At 56.0% G+C, this 17,635-nt stretch overlaps 1 protein-coding gene across 4 annotated transcripts in view; it reads right to left on the minus strand.

Moving 5' to 3' along the window:
* The window catches only part of LOC125447965 (poly(ADP-ribose) glycohydrolase), a 71,010-nt gene that overhangs the window by 12,062 nt on the left and 41,313 nt on the right, over positions 1 to 17,635 (minus strand). For all 4 annotated transcript variants that reach the window (XM_059641115.1, XM_059641116.1, XM_059641114.1 and 1 more), the window contains 4 exons: positions 7,755 to 7,902; positions 7,171 to 7,249; positions 5,259 to 5,367; positions 1,926 to 2,037 (listed from right to left, as the gene is read on the minus strand). In XM_059641115.1, coding sequence (XP_059497098.1) covers positions 1,926 to 2,037; positions 5,259 to 5,367; positions 7,171 to 7,249; positions 7,755 to 7,902 — 448 coding nt within the window. The remainder of the gene's footprint in view (positions 1 to 1,925; positions 2,038 to 5,258; positions 5,368 to 7,170; positions 7,250 to 7,754; positions 7,903 to 17,635) is intronic.

Here is a 17,635-nt window from a genome sequence, read left to right on the forward strand (position 1 = left end):
AAAGGATGTTCTGGCAATGGAGTAAGTGCAACAGAGATTTCCCAAACTGATTCCTGGGATAGCACAGACTGACACATCAAAAGAGATCGGATTAGGTTAGGATTACATTCACAGGAGTTTAGAAGAATGGGGGCAAGGTGGCGGGTTCACAATCTAAGATCTGTGTTAGAATTGAGAGGAGGAGAAATGTCTTCACCCAGACAGTTGGGGAGCTTGTGGAATTCTCTGCTGCAGAAAGCAGTCAGGGGCAAAACACAATGTTTTCAAGAAGGAGTTGGATTAAGTTTTACGATTAAAGGGATCAAAGGATTTCAGGGATCGTAAGAGTGGTACAGCTGTAAAGCACAGAAACAGACCTCTTGGTCCAAATTGTCCCTGCCAACCAGATAGCCGAAATTAATCTAGTCCCATTTGCCAGCGTTTAGCCCCTATCCCTCTAAACCCTTCTGATCCATATACCCATCCAGATGCCTTTTAAATGTTGTCATTGTACCAGTCTCCACCACATCCTCTGGCAGCTCATTCCACACACACACCACCCTCTGCGTGAAAAAGGTGCTCTTCAGGTCTCTTATATCTTTCCCCTCTCACCTTAAATTTATGCCTCTCTAGTTTTGGGCCTCCCTACCTGGGGAAAAGACCTTAGCTATTCACCCTATCCATGTCCCTCATGATTTTATGAACGTCTACAAGATCGCCTCAGCCTCTGGCGCTCCAGGGAAAACAGCCCCAGCCTATGTGGCCTCTCGTAATAGCTCATACCCTCCAACCCCGGCAACATGCTTGTAAATATTTTCTGCACCCTTTCAAGGTTCACCACATCTTTTCTACAGCAGGGAGACCAGAACTGAATGAAGCATTGCAAAAATGGCCTAACCAATGTCCAGAGATAACACGGGGTGAAGCTGGACGAACACACCAGGCCAAGCAGCAGAGGAGCAGGAAGGCTGAAGTTTCGGTTCGGGACCCTTCTTCAGAAATGGGGGAGGGGAAGGGGATTCTGAAATAAATAGAGAGACGGTGGGGGGGAGGGGAGGCATGTAGAGGATGCATAAAGGAGAAGATAGGGTGAGAGGAGACAGATGGGTCAAAGAAGCGGGGTTAGAGCCAGTGAAGGTGAATGTGGGCAGGGAGTCAGGGGGGGGAATAGGTCAGTCCATGGACGATGGACAGGTCGGGGGGGCGGGATGAGGTTAGTGGGTAGGGGATGGGCTGGGAGGAATGGATGGGGAGGCGGGGACTAGCTGGGCTGGTTTTGGCATGTGGTCGGGGGAGGGGATATTTTGAAGGTTGTGAAGTCCACATTGATACCCTTGGGATTCAATGTGGACTTCACATTTATTTCAGAATCCCTTTCCCCTCCCCCATTAACGAAGAAGGGTCCCGACCCGAAATGTCAAGGTTTCCTGCTCCTCTGATGCTGCTTGGCCTGCTGTGTTCATCCAGCTCCACACTGTGTTATCTCTGATTATCCAGCATCAGCAGTTCCTACTATCTCTCTAACCGGTACAGCTGCAACATGACCTCACAACCCCAAACTCAATGCACTGACCAATAAAGACAAGCGTACCAAATGCCTTTTATACTATCCTGTCTCCCTGCAAATCCACTTTCAAGAAACTATGAACCCACACCTCAAGGACTTTTTGTTCAGCAACACACCTCGGGACCTTACCGATAAATGTATAAGTCCCACCCTGGTTTGCCTTTCCAAAATGCAGCACATCACATTTATCTAAATGAAATTGAATGATGGAGCCAACACAAAGGACAGAGTGGCCTATTTTGACCACGAGTGCTGGTATGGAACTTGAACCCACCATCTTCTGACTCTGGAGAAGACAGCACTCCTCAGTGAGCTATGTTTACTCTGAGGTGATGATTATTTGCTTTGTAACGAAGGGTAGTTGAGTAAACTGACCCACCTTTAAGCTTTGCGTCACCTCTGAAAGCTCCACAGCCCCAGTTGCCTGTGGCGATGGGAGTATTCGTCCAGGCTGGTACCACTCGATGTGCATTGGAAAATCCACAGTAGGCCTTATGGAGAAAATCAGTGTTACAGTTAATGTGGGCACTGAACTGGATTCAAGGCTGAGGTATCTGACTACAACAGAATACCACTGACCCCTTTAATAATTCCACTTTTCCTATTGAGACCTTTAAATCTTTTAAATAATAATTTCTTCTCCCATTCCAGAGAATCACAGAATCATTACAAAGCAGGATGAGGCCATTCGGCCCCAACATACTATCTCCTTGTGCCCAATCTCCTGCCTTTGACTTACACACTACATCTATCCACAAATCCCTCCGATACCCCTCTCCAATGCCTCAATTGATCTGCATCATATTTCCAGGCAGTACATTCCATATCCTAAACACTCGCTAAGCAAAAAATAAATTTCTCAAATCTCCCATATTTTGTTTTAAAACAATTTCCCCTCGTTCTTATCCCTCCTACAGACAGGAACAGCTTCTCCCTCTCTCTGTCCAGGCCCTGCTACTGATTTTGAAAAACCTCCACCAGATCCTCCTTTTCTCTCCGAGGAAACCAGTCCCAACCTCTTCAATCTATCCTCATCGCTGATGTTTCTCATCCTGGGAACCGTTCTCGTAAATCACTCCTGCACCCTCTCTCCAACGCATTCACATCATTCCTGTAATGTGGCACCCAGAACAGTGTGCAGTACTCCAGCTGGGGTCTAACAGGTGTCTTATACCAGGTCAACATCACCTCCCCACTCTTGCACTCTATGCCTGTATTAATAATGCCAAAAACGCTGGCTATTTTCTTTACTGCTCTCTCCACATGTCCTGCCACCTTCAGTGATCTGTGTTCCTACACCCCGAGCTCCCTTTAGAACCGTACTTCCTATTTTGTACTATCTTTCCATGCTCTTCAAATGCATCACTTCACACCTCTCACAACATTGAACCTCATCCGTCCCCTCTCTGCCCACTCTACTAACTGGTCACTGTCCTTTTGGGAGTTCCGCATTGCCCTCCATACATTTTACAATTCTTCCAAAGTCTTCTGCAAACATGGAAATCTCCCCCTGTACAACAGGATGCAGATCAAAGCAAGGGTCCCAAATTAGTGACCCCTGGAGACCTCCCCTTCAGACCATACTCCAACCCAAAAATAAAAAATCCATTCCTCTCTTTCCTATCCCTCAGCCAATTTTGTGTCCAATTTTACATCTTCACAAATGATGCATTTCCATGAGCTTAGCAAAGTATCCTGAGCTTATGTGGATGGATTGGAGACTCTAGACCCTGTTCTCCTCGGAAGAGGGCTGAGTAGATCATGGGTTTCAAAACCTTCTGGCCTCTGGACCAAGTAAAGGAGGAGAAACAGTACCCAGCAAGGCAAGGTTCAAGAACATAAGGGACATAGATTTAAGGTGTTTGGCAAGAGAAGTGGTCTTTTTCTGCAGCAGGTGTGTTACAGTCTGGATTCTACAGCGCGTGTGTTACGGTCTGGAGCGTACTGCCTAAGAGTGAGGGAGATGGATTCAACAGAGGTTTCCAACAGGGAATGGGATCATTATTCAATGAATCATACAGCTTGGAAACAGACCCTTCAATCCAACCAGTCCATTATCCCAAACTAAACTAGTCCCACTCGCCTGCTCCTGGCCCATATCCCTCCAAATCTTTCCTATTCATGTACCAATCCAAGTGTCTTTTAAACATTGTAACTGAACCCACATCCAGCACTCTGTGTAAAAAGGTTGCCCCTCATATCCTACTAAAAATCTTTCCTTTTTCACCTTAAAACATGCCCCCTAGTTTTGAACTCCCCCATCCTGGGGAAAAGTCACTTGTCATTCACCTTATTGGTGCCCCTCATGATTTTATCAGCTGCTATAAAGTCACCCCCAACCTCCTGTGTTCCACTGAAAATGTCCCAGCCTCTCCTTACAACTCCAAACCTCCATTCCTGGCAAATCTTTTCTAAACTCTGTTTAGCTTAAGAATATCCTTCCTATAGCAGCGCAACACAGTGCTCTAGAAGAGACCTCATCAACAACCTCAACATGATGTCCCAACTCCTATACTCAAAAGAGTGTGGAGATACCTAGCTGAGAGTGAAAACCAGGCAGCATATTGGACAACACCACCACTTTCTCGGGGCTGTCAGGGATGGGCAGAAAATATTGGCACATATTTTCGTCTATAAAGAACAATTGTGCAGGGGTCCTACTTCCACAGCGAGCTGGTGCACACTGAACAGGCTGACTGGTCTCTTTCCATGCTCATTCTGTGAGCACAAAGCATCCTATCGAGCTCATTCCAACAGTTACAGAATGGCCTCTTCCCTAAGGAACCCCGATGAGTGCATTCCCCTCGTCTGAATTAAACCTCTCAAATTTTGACCTTAAAAATCACTCCTCGATCAACCACAGACTTTGCACACTTTTGAAAAGTTTGATTGTGGGACATGCCAGTATTTTCTGCTTGCCTATGGACGAACCCGAGAGCATGCTGGTCTTGTCCGATATTCTGCCTGGTTTTCACTCCCAGTGCATTATCCCAAAACCTTCCCCACTGTCAGAGACTAAATCTAGGCTTGTCCTCCTGATACAATCAGCATAGTGCCAGTCTGCCCTTGGGCACCTACCCTCCCGTGAGCAAGCTGGTCAGGCAGGGAGGTTTGGCTGGGAGCTGCGTAAAACGTCGATTAGGCCACAGGGTGAGAATATTGTGTGCAAGTTTGGGATCCCCATTATAGGAGGGATGTAATAGCACTAGGAGATGGGGCAGAGGGAGATTTATTAGGGCATTGCCTTGTGGGGGCGGGAGAGTTTAAGTTCTTGAAGAGAAACTAAAACAGACTGGGGGCTGTTTTCCTTAGAGCAGAGCAGAGCAGATTAAGAGAGGGGACATGATTGAGATTTAGGGTAAACATTCCCCTTGTTGGAGGGATCAATGTCTGTGTGCGTGTGTGGAGCACAGATATAAGGGAAGCGCAGGATGCTTACAGGGGGAGATGAGAAAAAGTTTTCCCCCCAGAGACTGGTGGGGAATCTAGAACTCACTGCCTGTAGGGGTGGGAGAGGCAGAAATCCTCATCCCATTGAAGAAGGATTTAGATGGGCATTCGCTATGCCAAGGCCTTGGGCCAAGTGCTGGAAAACAGAGATTAGAATAGCAAGGTGGTTTGTTTCTGACCAGAACAGACCTGATGGGTGTAGACCTCAGTGACTGTAGGACTTTGAAAGAGGTCAAAGCTGGGCACCGCAGAGGGCTTTTACCTTGTGCAGCTCCCTGTCCAAACTGTGAAGTTTGTACTGCTCCATGGGATCTCTGAAGTGAATGGCATCGATGGCCACTATCTCTGTTTGACGTCTCAGAAACAAATCTCTGCAAAAACAAACAGAAAAAAAAAGGGCACAGGGGATGAATATGTCTGTTCACAATTAAGGTAGCCAGCCACACACACACCTTTGCTATTCAGCAAATTTATCTTCTGGTCATGCAGTATTAAAAGTTAGACTTCGACGATGCCTTCGTTATGTTGAGAATTTTGTTAGAAAGCGACACTGTTGGTGGCCCTTCTTCTCTGGCAACTATCAGGATTAAACGCAAGAGTGCTGAATTTCAAGCAATCACAACAAAATCTACGGCAGGAAAAAGGGCTGCCAATTGGTCAGCAAGTTGGCTCTTGTTGGCCAAGGCAGTGCCACAAAGGAAAGAGAAAGACCTGAAGGTTTTCCCCACTAGTTTGTGGGTCCTGTTTGCAAGGATGGGATCCCTGTCTGAAGGCATGTCGCTTTTGAACCATCCAGGAACACAAGAAGACCTCAAGATTTAATTTTCTTTCTGCTGTCACTGACCTACTCGCTCCTCATTGTTAAATCCTCCACTGTCATCTAGCTCCATTTCTGGAAGTCTCAGCAACGTGGCCACGTAAATAAACTTTTCTCCTGCCAGGAGGTTAAGATAATCAGGAGCTCAGAAGCTTCATGACATTGTCTCAGACGAGAGAGAACCGGGGGTGGGGGTACAAATTGAAGCCAGAGGAAGGCAATTCTCAAACGTCTGATAAAGAGAACAGTTATAGCACAGGAAAAGGCCATTCACCCATTATCGCTGCACTGACAAACTGCCGCAGCAACTCAGCTAGTCAGAGTCATACAGAAAACAGGCCCCTCGGTCCAATTCATCCAGATATCCTAACTAAACCTAGTCCCATCTGCCAGCATTTGGCCCATGTCGCCCAAAACCCTTCCTGATCATACACCCATCCAGATGCATTTTAAATGTTGTCATTGTACCAACCTCAACACCTTCCTCTGGCAGCTCATTCCATACAGGCACACCCTCAGCGTGAAAACATTGCCCGTCAGGTCCCTTTTATATCTTTCCCCTCTCACGTTAAACCTATGCCCTCTAGTTTTGGAATCCCCTACCCTAGGGAAAAGACGTTGCCTATTCACTATCCATGCCCCGCTCCTGATTTATTCTGGTGGGGGAGGTGGGGTTGCCCTGGTTGCTCCAGGGAAAATAGCCCCAACCTATTCAGCCTCTCCCTATCGCTCAAAATCTCTAACCCTAGCAACACCCTTGTAAGTCCTCACGAACCCTTTCGAGTTTCACAATATCCTTCTCTATAGCTGGGAGGTCAGAATTGAACACGGTATTCCAAAAGTGGTCTCACCAATGTCCTGTACAGCCACAACATGACTTCCCAACTCCTATGCTCGATACACTGACCAATAAAGGCAAGCGTACCAAATGCATCCTTCACCACTGTCTACCTGCGACTCTAGTTTCAAGGAGTCCAATGTCTAACACTATGCCACTGTTTCTCTGACAGGACTCAACAGCCACCTTCAGTGCACGTGCATACAATTAGGTCCTCTTTAGAGTTGATTTCAGATCGCTCCTATGTGTCAGACTGAATTTTGACAGTTCTCCGTCTTAAACAGCATTTACCACTTGGCTGCCCACAGCAGCGCGTGTCATTTCCTGCCCCAGGAATCCAAATGTCTTCTGGTGGACAGCGAAGCCTCCAACACTACACTCTCGGGTGGGGGAAGGCAGCCTGGTAGCGCACAACAAGATCCTGCAAGCGAATGTCCACTTTGCCCATTTTTCGTGGATGGGTGGAAGGGTGTGTGGAGGGTCAGGGTGCCTGCCTTGGCAGGGGAGAACCACACTCACCTTGGGGTTTCGTCGTTGTGGGCTCCCACCCATTTGAATGAGTCGCTGTAGCCATTGTATTTGCTGTAGAGTTGCGCGCCTGCAAATCAGAGACAGGCTGGCGTCAGTGAGTGTTTCCCCACCCCACAGAGTACCCTCTGGTCTTCACCCTCACTAATCTGCTCAAAAAGGTGACCCCCATCCCAGTCCGCACCACCATAAGCTCGCTCACCACTCCTCCAGACACCATACCCAATCCAACCCAACCACATCCTCAGTTTCCCATTCCCCACCTCCAAGCTGTTTGACTGCAGAGGCATCGCGAAGTTGAGCGTTAGGGGTATTCCCGCACAAAACGAATGAAGGGGGAATCCCAACAGGGTTGGGGGCTAATTTTGGACGAAGGGACACAATCTCACAAGGAGAAGAGGTATTTCCACCCATTTCCTAGCCTCCCTTCCACCTATTTCCCTACCCCTCCCCTCCTATCACTCACTCACCCCCCCAATACAATTCCCACCTCCCCACCTTCACCTCCTCCCCTCAAAATCCCAAACACCCCTCCCTCCCACCCAGCCATTCCCCACCCCCAGCGGATTCCTTACCAGTAACAACGAGACACTCCCTTTTGTCCAGCCTCTCGGTGAAGAGCCTGGCCACGATCAGTTCCGGGCTGATGAGGAACCGGATCTCTTCCTGGACCAGTCCGGAGCTCAGTACCCCTCCTCCCACCAACGGGGACGCGAAATCCACCTACAACAGACCACCGGGGGTGGGCAGTGGAAGACAGAAAGACAGATCAGTGATGGGGAGCAGCGCTCCAGGCCCCGCACAAGTCGCCATCGTCGTCGTGCTCCCTTTCACATCTCGTGGGGAGAGAGGAAAAACATGGAAGCAGTACAGAAATGCAGTTCATCTCCGCTAAGCTCCGGGTTGGGGCAAAAGATTTTCCCCCGGGAAGGGGTTAGGTAGGGCTCCCTTTGGAGGGAGAAGGAGGAAGGAGAGGAAGAGGAGGGGGCTTAGGGTGGAACAGGAGGGGGAGATTGGTGGGGGGGCTATTGGCAGGGGAGGAGGAGGGTATTGCTGATGCAGGGGGGATTGGTGGGGAGTAGAGGGGGTATTGGTTTGGGGGAATGGGGGTGAGGGAGGTAGGAGGGGGATTGGGGGTTAGGAGTGGGGGGGAGATTAGGGAGGGGGATTGGGGGGAGATTAGGGAGGGGAATTGGGGGGGAGATTAGGGAGGGGAATTGGGGGGGGAGATTAGGGAGGGGAATTGGGGGGGAGATTAGGGAGGGGGATGGGGGGGAGATTATGGAGGGGGATGGGGGGAGATTAGGGAGGGGGATGGGGGGGAGATTAGGGAGGGGGATGGGGGGGAGATTAGGGAGGGGGATGGGGGGGGAGATTAGGGAGGGGGATGGGGGGGGAGATTAGGGAGGAGGTTTGGGGGGGAGATTAGGGAGGAGGATTGGGGGGGGAGATTAGGGAGGAGGATTGGGGGGGAGATTAGGGGAAGGGGGAATGGGGTGGTTAGGAGTGGGGGGGAGATTAGGGAGGAGGATTGGGGGGGAGATTAGGGAGGGGGAAGATGAGGGAGGGGGGGTGGTTAGGAGTGGGGGTGAGATTAGGGGACGGGAATTGGGATGGTTAGGAGTGGGGGGGAGATTAGGGAGGGGGATTGAGGTGGATAGAAGTTGCGGGGAGATTAGGAGAGGGGGATTGGGGGGGAGATTAGGGAGGGGGGGATTGGGGGGGAGATTAGGGAGGGGAGATTAGGGAGGGGGCATTGGGGGGGGGAGATTAGGGAGGGGGGATTGGGGGGGGAGATTAGGGAGGGGGGATTGGGGGGAAGATTAGGGAGGGGGGAGATTAGGGAGGGGGGAGATTAGGGAGGGGGGATGGGGGGGAAATCAGGGAGGGGGAGATCAGGGTGGTTAGGAGTGGGGAGGGATTGGGGAGGGGGATTGTGGTGGTTTCGGAGTTGGGGGGAGATTAGAGGAGGGGGATTAAGTTGGTTAGGAGTGGGGGGGGAGAGATTAGGGAGGGGGATTGGGGCGAGATTAGAGAGGGGGATGGGGGGGAGATTAGGGAGGGGGATTGGGGGGGAGATTAGAGAGGAGGATTGGGGGGAGATTAGGGGTGGGGGATTAAGTTGGTTAGGAGTGGGGGGGAGATTAGGGAGGGGGATTGGGGTGGTTAGGAGTTGGGGGGGAGATTAGGGAGAGGGAGATTAGGGTGGTTTGGAGTGGGGGGAGATGAGGGAGGGGGATTGTGGGGGGAGATTAGGGAGGGGGATTGGTGGGGAGAGTAGGGAGGGGGATTGTGGGGGGAGATTAGGGAGGGGGATTGGGGGCAGATTAGAGAGGGGGATTGGGGTGGGTAGGAGTGGGGGAAGAGATTAGGGAGGGGCATTGTGGGGGAGATTAGGGAGGAGAATTGGGGGGGAGATTAGGGAGGGGGATTGAGGGGGGAGATTAGGGAGTGGGATTGAGGGGGGAGATTAGGGAGGGGGATTGAGGGGGGAGATTAGGGAGGGGGATTGAGGGGGGAGATTAGGGAGGGGGATTGAGGGGGGAGATTAGGGAGGGGGATTGAGGGGGGAGATTAGGGAGGGGGATTGAGGGGGGAGATTAGGGAGGGGGATTAGGTGAGGGGGATTGGGGGGGAGATTAGGTGAGGGGGATTGGAGGGGGAGATTAGGTGAGGGGGATTGGAGGGGGAGATTAGGTGAGGGGGATTGGAGGGGGAGATTAGGTGAGGGGATTGGAGGGGGAGATTAGGTGAGGGGGATTGGGGTGGTTAGGAGTGGGGTGGAGATTAGGGAGGGCATTTGTGGTGGTTAGGAGTGGTGGGGGGAGATCAGGGAGGAGGATTCGGGTGGTTAGGAGTCGGAGGGGGAGATTAGGGGAGGGGGATTGGGGGGAGATTATGGTGGGTGATTGGGGTGGCGAGGAGTTGGGGGGGAGATTAGGGGAGGGGATTGAGGTGGTTAGGAGTTGGGGGAGATTAGGGCAGGGGGATTGGGGGAAGATTAGGGAGGGGGATTGGGGGTAGATTTTAGGGAGGGGGATTGGGATGGGGAGACTAGAGAGGGGGATTGGGGGGTAGATTAGGGAGGGGAATTGGGGGGGAGATTAGGCAGGGGGATTGGAGTGGTTAGGAGTTAGGGGGAGATTAGGGGAGGGGAATTGGGGTGATTAGGAGTTGGGAGGGGAGATTAGGGTGGGGGATTGCGGGGGGAGATTAGGGAGGGGGATTGCGGGGGGACATTAGGGAGGGGGATTGCGGGGGGACATTAGGGAGGGGGATTGCGGGGGAGAGATTAGGGAAGGGGATTGGGGGGAGAGATTAGAGAAGGGGATTGGGGGGGGAGAGATTAGGGAAGGGGATGGGGGGGAGAGATTAGGGAGGAGGATTGTGGGGGGGAGATTAGGGAGGAGGATTGGGGGGGAGATTAGGGAGGAGGATTGGGGGGAGATTAGGGAAGGGGATGGGGGGAGATTAGGGAGGGGGATTGGGGTGGTTAGGAGTGGGGGGCAGATTAGGGGAGGGGGATTGGGGTGGTTAGGAGTGGGGGGCAGATTAGGGGAGGGGGATTGGGGTGGGTAGGAGATTAGGGAGGGGGATTGGGGGGGGAGATTAGGTGAGGGGGATTGGGGTGGTTAGGAGTCGGGGGGAGATGAGGGGAGGGGGTTTGGGGTGGTTCGGAGTCGGGGGGGGGGAGATTAGGGAGGGGATTGGGGTGGTTCGGAGTTGGGGGGGAGATTAGAGAGGGGGAGATTACGGAGGGGGATCGGGTTGGTTAGGAGTGGGAGGGGATCTGGGTGGTTAGGAGTTGGGGGGGTAGATTAGGGAGGGGGATTGGCGTGGTTAGGCGTCCGGGGGGGAGATGAGGGGAGGGGGAGATTAGGGTGGTTCGGAGTGGGGGGGAGATTAGGGCGGGGGATTGAGGTGATTAGGAGTCGGGGGGGGAAGATTAGGGGAGGGGCATCGGGGTGGTAAGGTGTGGGGGGGGAGGGGTGGTTAGGAGTGGGGGGAGAGATTAGTGAGGGGGAGATTAGGGAGGGGGATTGGGGTGGTTAGGAGTGGGGAGGGGAGATTAGGGGACGGGGATTGGGGTGGTTTGGAGTGGGGGGGGAGATTAGCGGGGGTATGGGGGCGCGATTAGGGAGGGGGATTTTCGGGGGAGATTAGGGAGGGGGATTGTGGGGGGAGATTATGGAGGGGGATTGGGGTGGTTAGGAGTTGGGGGGAGATTAGGGAGGGGAATTAGGGTGGTTAGGAGTGGGGGGGGAGATGAGGAAGGGGGAGATTAGGGAGGGGGATCGGGTTGGTTCGGAGTCGGGGGGGAGATTAGGGAGGGGGATTGGGGTGGTTAGGAGTGGGGGGAGATTAGGGAGGGGGATTGGGGGGAGGGGGATTGTGGGGGGAGATTAGTGAGGGGATTGTGGGGGGAGATTAGGGAGGGGGATTGTGGGGGGAGATTAGGGAGGGGGATTGTGGGGGAAGATTAGGGGAGGGGGATTGCTGGGGCAGATTAGGGGAGGGGGATTGGGGTAGTTAGGAGTGGGGTGGGAGATGAGGGAGGGGGAATCGGGGTGGTTAGGAGTCGGGGGGGAGATTAGAGAGGGGGAGATTAGTGAGGGGTATTTCGGTGGTTAGGAGTCAGGGGGAGATTAAGGAGGGGACGATTAGGGAGAGGGTTTGTGGTGGTCAGGAGTTGGGGGGAGATTAGGGAAGGGGGATTGGGGTGATTAGGAGTCGGGGGGGAGATTAGAGGAGGGGGATTGGGGTGGTTAGGAGTGGGGGGAGATTAGGGAGGGGGATTCGGGGGGAGATTAGGGAGGGGGTTTGGAGTGGCTAGGAGTGGGTGGGGAGATTAGGGGAGGGGGATTGGGGTGGTTAGAAGTGGGGGAGAGATTAGGGAGGAGGATTGGGGTGGGAGACTAGGGAGGGAGCATTGGGGTGGTTAGGAGTGGGGGGGGAGATTAGGGGAGGGGGATTGGGGGTAGATTAGGGAGCGGGATTGGGGGGAGATTAGGGGAGGGGGATTGGGGTGGTTAGGAGTGGGGCGGAGATTAGGGAGGGCGATTGGGGAGGTTAGGAGTGGGGGGGAGATTAGGGAGGGTGTTTGTGGTGGTCAGGAGTTGGGGGGTGATTAGGGAGTGGGATTGGGGTGGTTAGGAGTGGGGGGGCGAGATTAGGGGAGGGGGATTGGGGTGGTTAGGAGTGGGGGGGCGAGATTAGGGGAGGGGGAATCGGGTTGGGTAGGACTCGGGGGGGGGAGATTAGGGGGATTGGTGTGGGAGATGAGGGAGGGGATGGGGGGGAGATTAGGGAGGGGATTTTCGGTGGGGGGAGATTAGGGGAGGGGGTTTGTGGTGATTAGGGGTCGTGGGGGGAGATTAGGGAGGGGGATGGGGGGGAGATTAGGGAGGGGGATGGGGGGGAGATTAGGGAGGGGGATGGGGGGGAGATTAGGGAGGGGGATGGGGGGAGATTAGGGAGGGGGATGGGGGGGAGATTAGGGAGGGGGATGGGGGGGAGATTAGGGAGGGGGATGGGGGGGAGATTAGGGAGGGGGGATTGGGGTGGTTAGGAGTGGGGGGCAGATTAGGGGAGGGGGATTGGGGTGGGTAGGAGTGGGGGAGGAGATTAGGGAGGGGGATTGGGGTGGTTAGGAGTGGGGGGGAGATTAGGGAGGGGGATTGGGTGAAGGGGGATTGTCGGGGGAGATTAGGGAGGGGAATTGGGGGGGAGATTAGGGAGGGGGATTGTCGGGGGAGATTAGGTGAGAGGGATTGGGGGGGAGATTAGGTGAGGGGGATTGGAGGGGGAGATTAGGTGAGGGGGATTGGAGGGGGAGATTAGGTGAGGGGGATTGGAGGGGGAGATTAGGGAGGGCATTTGTGGTGGTTAGGAGTGGTGGGGGGAGATCAGGGAGGAGGATTGCGGTGGTTAGGAGTCGGAGGGGGAGATTAGGGGAGGGGGCTTGGGGGGAGATTATGGAGGGTGATTGAGGTGGTTAGGAGTTGGGGGAGATTAGGGCAGGGGATTTGGGGGAAGATTAGGGAGGGGGATTGGGATGGGGAGACTAGAGAGGGGGATTGGGGGGGGAGATTAGAGAGGGGGATTGGGGGGGAGATTAGGGAGGGGGATTGGGGGGGAGATTAGGGAGGGGGATTGGGGTGGTTAGGAGTGGGGGGAGGTTAGGGGAGGGGAATTGGGGTGATTAGGAGTTGGGAGGGGAGATTAGGGAGGGGCATTGCAGGGGCAGATTAGGGGTGGGAGTGGGGGGGCGAGATTAGGGAGGGGGATTGTGGGGGGAGATTAGGGAGGGGGATTGTGGGGGGAGATTAGGGAGGGGGATTGGGGGGGAGATTAGGGAGGGGGATTGGGGGGGGAGATTAGGGAGGCGGATTGGGGGGGGAGATTAGGGAAGGGGATGGGGGGAGATTAGGGAAGGGGGATTGGGGTGGTTAGGAGTGGGGGGGAGATTAGGGAGTGGGATTGGGTGGTTAGGAGTGGGGGGAGATTAGGGGAGGGGGATTGGGGTGGTTAGGAGTGGGGGGCAGATTAGGGGAGGGGGATTGGGGTGGGTAGGAGTGGGGGAGGAGATTAGGGAGGGGGATTGGGGTGGTTAGGAGTGGGGGGGAGATTAGGGAGGGGGATTGGGTGGAGGGGGATTGTTGGGGGAGATTGGGAGGGGAATTGGGGGGGAGATTAGGGAGGGGGATTGAGGGGGAGGGGAATTGTCGGGGGAGATTAGGTGAGGGGGATTGGGGGGGGAGTTTAGGTGAGGGGGATTGGAGGGGGAGATTAGGGAGGGGGATTGGAGGGGGAGATTAGGGAGGGGGATTGGGGTGGTTAGGAGTGGGGGGGAGGTTAGGGGAGGAGAATTGGGGTGATTAGGAGTTGGGAGGGGAGATTAGGGAGGGGGATTGCGGGGGGAGATTAGGGAGGGGGATGGGCGGGGAGATTAGGGAGGGGGATGGGCGGGGAGATTAGGGAGGGGGATGGGGGGGAGATTAGGGAGGGGGATGGGGGGGAGATTAGGGAGGGGGATGGGGGGGGAGATTAGGGAGGGGGATGGGGGGGGATTAGGGAGGGGGATGGGGGGGGAGATTAGGGAGGGGGATGGGGGGGGAGATTACGGAGGGGGATGGGGGGGGAGATTACGGAGGGGGATGGGGGGGAGATTACGGAGGGGGATGGGGGGTGATTAGGGAGGGGGGTGGGGGGTGATTAGGGAGGGGGATGGGGGGTGATTAGGGAGGGGGATGGGGGGTGATTAGGGAGGGGGATGGGGGGGAGATTAGGGAGGGGGATAGGGGGGAGATTAGGGAGGGGGATGGGGGTGGTTAGGACTGGGGGGGAGATGAGGGCGGGGCATTGGGGTGGTTAGGAGGAGTCGGGGGGAAGATTAGGGGAGGGGGATCGGGGTGGTAAGGAGTGGGGAGGGCAGATTAGGGGACGGGGATTGGGGAGGTTGGGAGTGGTGGGGGAGATTAGGGAGGGGGAGATAAGGGAGGAGGATTGGGGTGGTTAGGAGTTGGGGAGATTAGGGAGGGGAATTGGGATGGTTAGGAGTGGGGGGGAGATTACGGAGGGGGATGGGGGGGCGATTAGGGAGGGGGATGGGGGGGAGATTACGGAGGGGGATGGGGGGGAGATTACGGAGGGGGATGGGGGGGAGATTAGGGAGGGGGATGGGGGGAGATTAGGGAGGGGATGGGGGGGAGATTAGGGAGGGGATGGGGGGGAGATTAGGGAGGGGGATGGGGGGGAGATTAGGGAGGGGGATGGGGGGGAGATTAGGGAGGGGGATTGGGGGGAGATTAGGGAGGGGGATGGGGGGGAGATTAGGTAGGGGGATTGGGGGGAGATTAGGGAGGGGGATTGGGGGGAGATTAGGGAGGGGGATGGGGGGAGATTAGGGAGGGGGATGGGGGGAGATTAGGGAGGGGGATGGGGGGGAGATTAGGGAGGGGGATGGGGGGGAGATTAGGGAGGGGATGGGGGGAGATTAGGGATGGGGGGGAGATTAGGGAGGGGGATGGGGGGGAGATTAGGGAGGGGGATGGGGGGGAGATTAGGGAGGGGGATGGGGGGGAGATTAGGGAGGGGGATGGGGGGAGATTAGGGAGGGGGATGGGGGGAGATTAGGGAGGGCGATGGGGGGGAGATTAGGGAGGGGGATGGGGGGGAGATTAGGGAGGGGGATCGGGGGGAGATTAGGGAGGGGGAGATCGGGGAGGAGATTAGGGAGGGGGATGGGGGGGAGATTAGGGAGGGGAATGGGGGGGAGAGATTAGGGAGGGGGGTGGGGGGAGATTAGGGAGGGGGATGGGGGGAGATTAGGGAGGGGGATGGGGGGGAGATTAGGGAGGGGGATGGGGGGGAGATTAGGGAGGTGGATGGGGGGAGATTAGGGAGGTGAATGGGGGGGAGATTAGGAGGTGAATGGGGGGAGATTAGGGAGGGGGATGGGGGGAGATTAGGGAGGGGGATGGGGGGGAGATTAGGGAGGGGGATGGGGGAGATTAGGGAGGGGGATGGTGGTGGTCAGGAGTTGGGGGGAGATTAGGCAAGGGGGTTGGGGTGATTAGGAGTCGGGGGGGAGATTAGGGGAGGGGGATTCGGGTGGTTAGGAGTGGGGGGACATTAGGGAGGGGGATGGGGGGAGATTAGGGAGGGGGATTAGGGAGGGGGGTTAGGGAGGGGGGTTAGGGAGGGGGGTTAGAGTGGTTAGAAGTGGGTAGGGAGGGGGATGGGGGGGAGATTAGGGAGGGGGATTAGGGGGGAGATTAGGGAGGGGGATGGGGGGGAGATTAGGGAGGGGGATGGGGGGGAGATTAGGGAGGGGGATGGGGGGGAGATTAGGTAGGGGGATGGGGGGGAGATTAGGGAGGGGGATGGGGGGGAGATTAGGGAGGGGGATGGGGGGGAGATTAGGGAGGGGGATGGGGGGGAGATTAGGGAGGGGGATGGGGGGGAGATTAGGAGGGGGATGGGGGGGGAGATTAGGGAGGGGGATGGGGGGGAGATTAAGGAAGGGGGATGGGGGGGGAGATTAGGGAGGGGGATAGAGGGGAGATGGTGGGGAGATTAGGGAGGGGGATCGGGTGGGGAGATTAGGGAGGGGGATGGGGGGAGATTAGGGAGGGGGATGGGGGGGGAGATTAGGGAGGGGGATCGGGGGGGGAGATTAGGGAGGGGGATGGGGGGGAGATTAGGGAGGGGGATCGGGGGGGGAGAGATTAGGGAGGGGGATCGGGGGAGGGAGATTAGGGGATGGGGGAGATGGGGAGGAGGGAGGATGGGGGAGAGGGAGGGATGGGGGATGGGGGGAGATTAGGGAGGGGGGATGAGGAGGGGATGGGAGATTGGAGGGATGGAGGGGATGGTGGGGAGAGGATGGGGGGAGATTAGGGAGGGGGATGGGGGGGAGAGATGAGGGAGGGGGGTGGGGGGGAGAGATGAGGGAGGGGGATGGGGGGGAGATGAGGGAGGGGGATGGGGGGGAGATTAGGGAGGGGGATGGGGGGAGATTAGGGAGGGGGATGGGGGGGAGATTAGGGAGGGGGATGGGGGGGAGATTAGGGAGGGGGATGGTGGGGAGAGGATGGGGGGAGATTAGGGAGGGGGATGGGGGGAGATTAGGGAGGGGGATGGGGGGAGATTAGGGAGGGGGATGGGGGGAGAGATGAGGGAGGGGGATGGGGGGGAGAGATGAGGGAGGGGGATGGGGGGAGAGATGAGGGAGGGGTGGGGGGGAGAGATGAGGGAGGGGGGATGGGGGGGAGAGATGAGGGAGGGGGATGGGGGGAGAGATGAGGGAGGGGGATGGGGGGAGATTAGGGAGGGGGATGGGGGGAGATGAGGGAGGGGGATGGGGGGAAGAGATGAGGGAGGGGGATGGGGGGAGAGATGAGGGAGGGGGATGGTGGGGGAGATTAGGGAGGTGGAGGGGGATGGGGGGAGATTAGGGAGTGGGAGGGGAGATGGTGGAGAGATTAGGGAGGGGTATCGGGGGGGGAGATTAGGGAGGGGGATGGGGGGGAGATTAGGGAGGGGGATGGGGGGGAGATTAGGGAGGGGGATGGGGTGGAGATTAGGGAGGGGGATGGGGTGGAGATTAGGGAGGGGGATGGGGTGGAGATTAGGGAGGGGGATGGGGTGGAGATTAGGGGGGCAGATTAGGGAGGGGATTGGGGGGGAGATTAGGGAGGGGGATTGGGGGGAGATTAGGGAGGGGGTTTGTCGTGGTTAGGAGTCGGGGGGAGATTAGGAGAGGGGGATTGTGGTGGTTAGGAGTCGGGGGGAGATTAGGGGAGGGGGATTGGGGTGGTTAGGAGTCGGGGGGAGATTAGGGAGGGGGATTGGGGTGGTTAGGAGTCGGGGGGAGATTAGGGAGGGGATTCAGGTGGTTAGGAGTGGGGGGGAGATTAGGGGAGGGGGATTGTCGTGGTTAGGAGTCGGGGGG

Source organism: Stegostoma tigrinum, chromosome 40, assembly GCF_030684315.1.
Source record: "Stegostoma tigrinum isolate sSteTig4 chromosome 40, sSteTig4.hap1, whole genome shotgun sequence".
Lineage (NCBI taxonomy): Eukaryota > Metazoa > Chordata > Chondrichthyes > Orectolobiformes > Stegostomatidae > Stegostoma > Stegostoma tigrinum.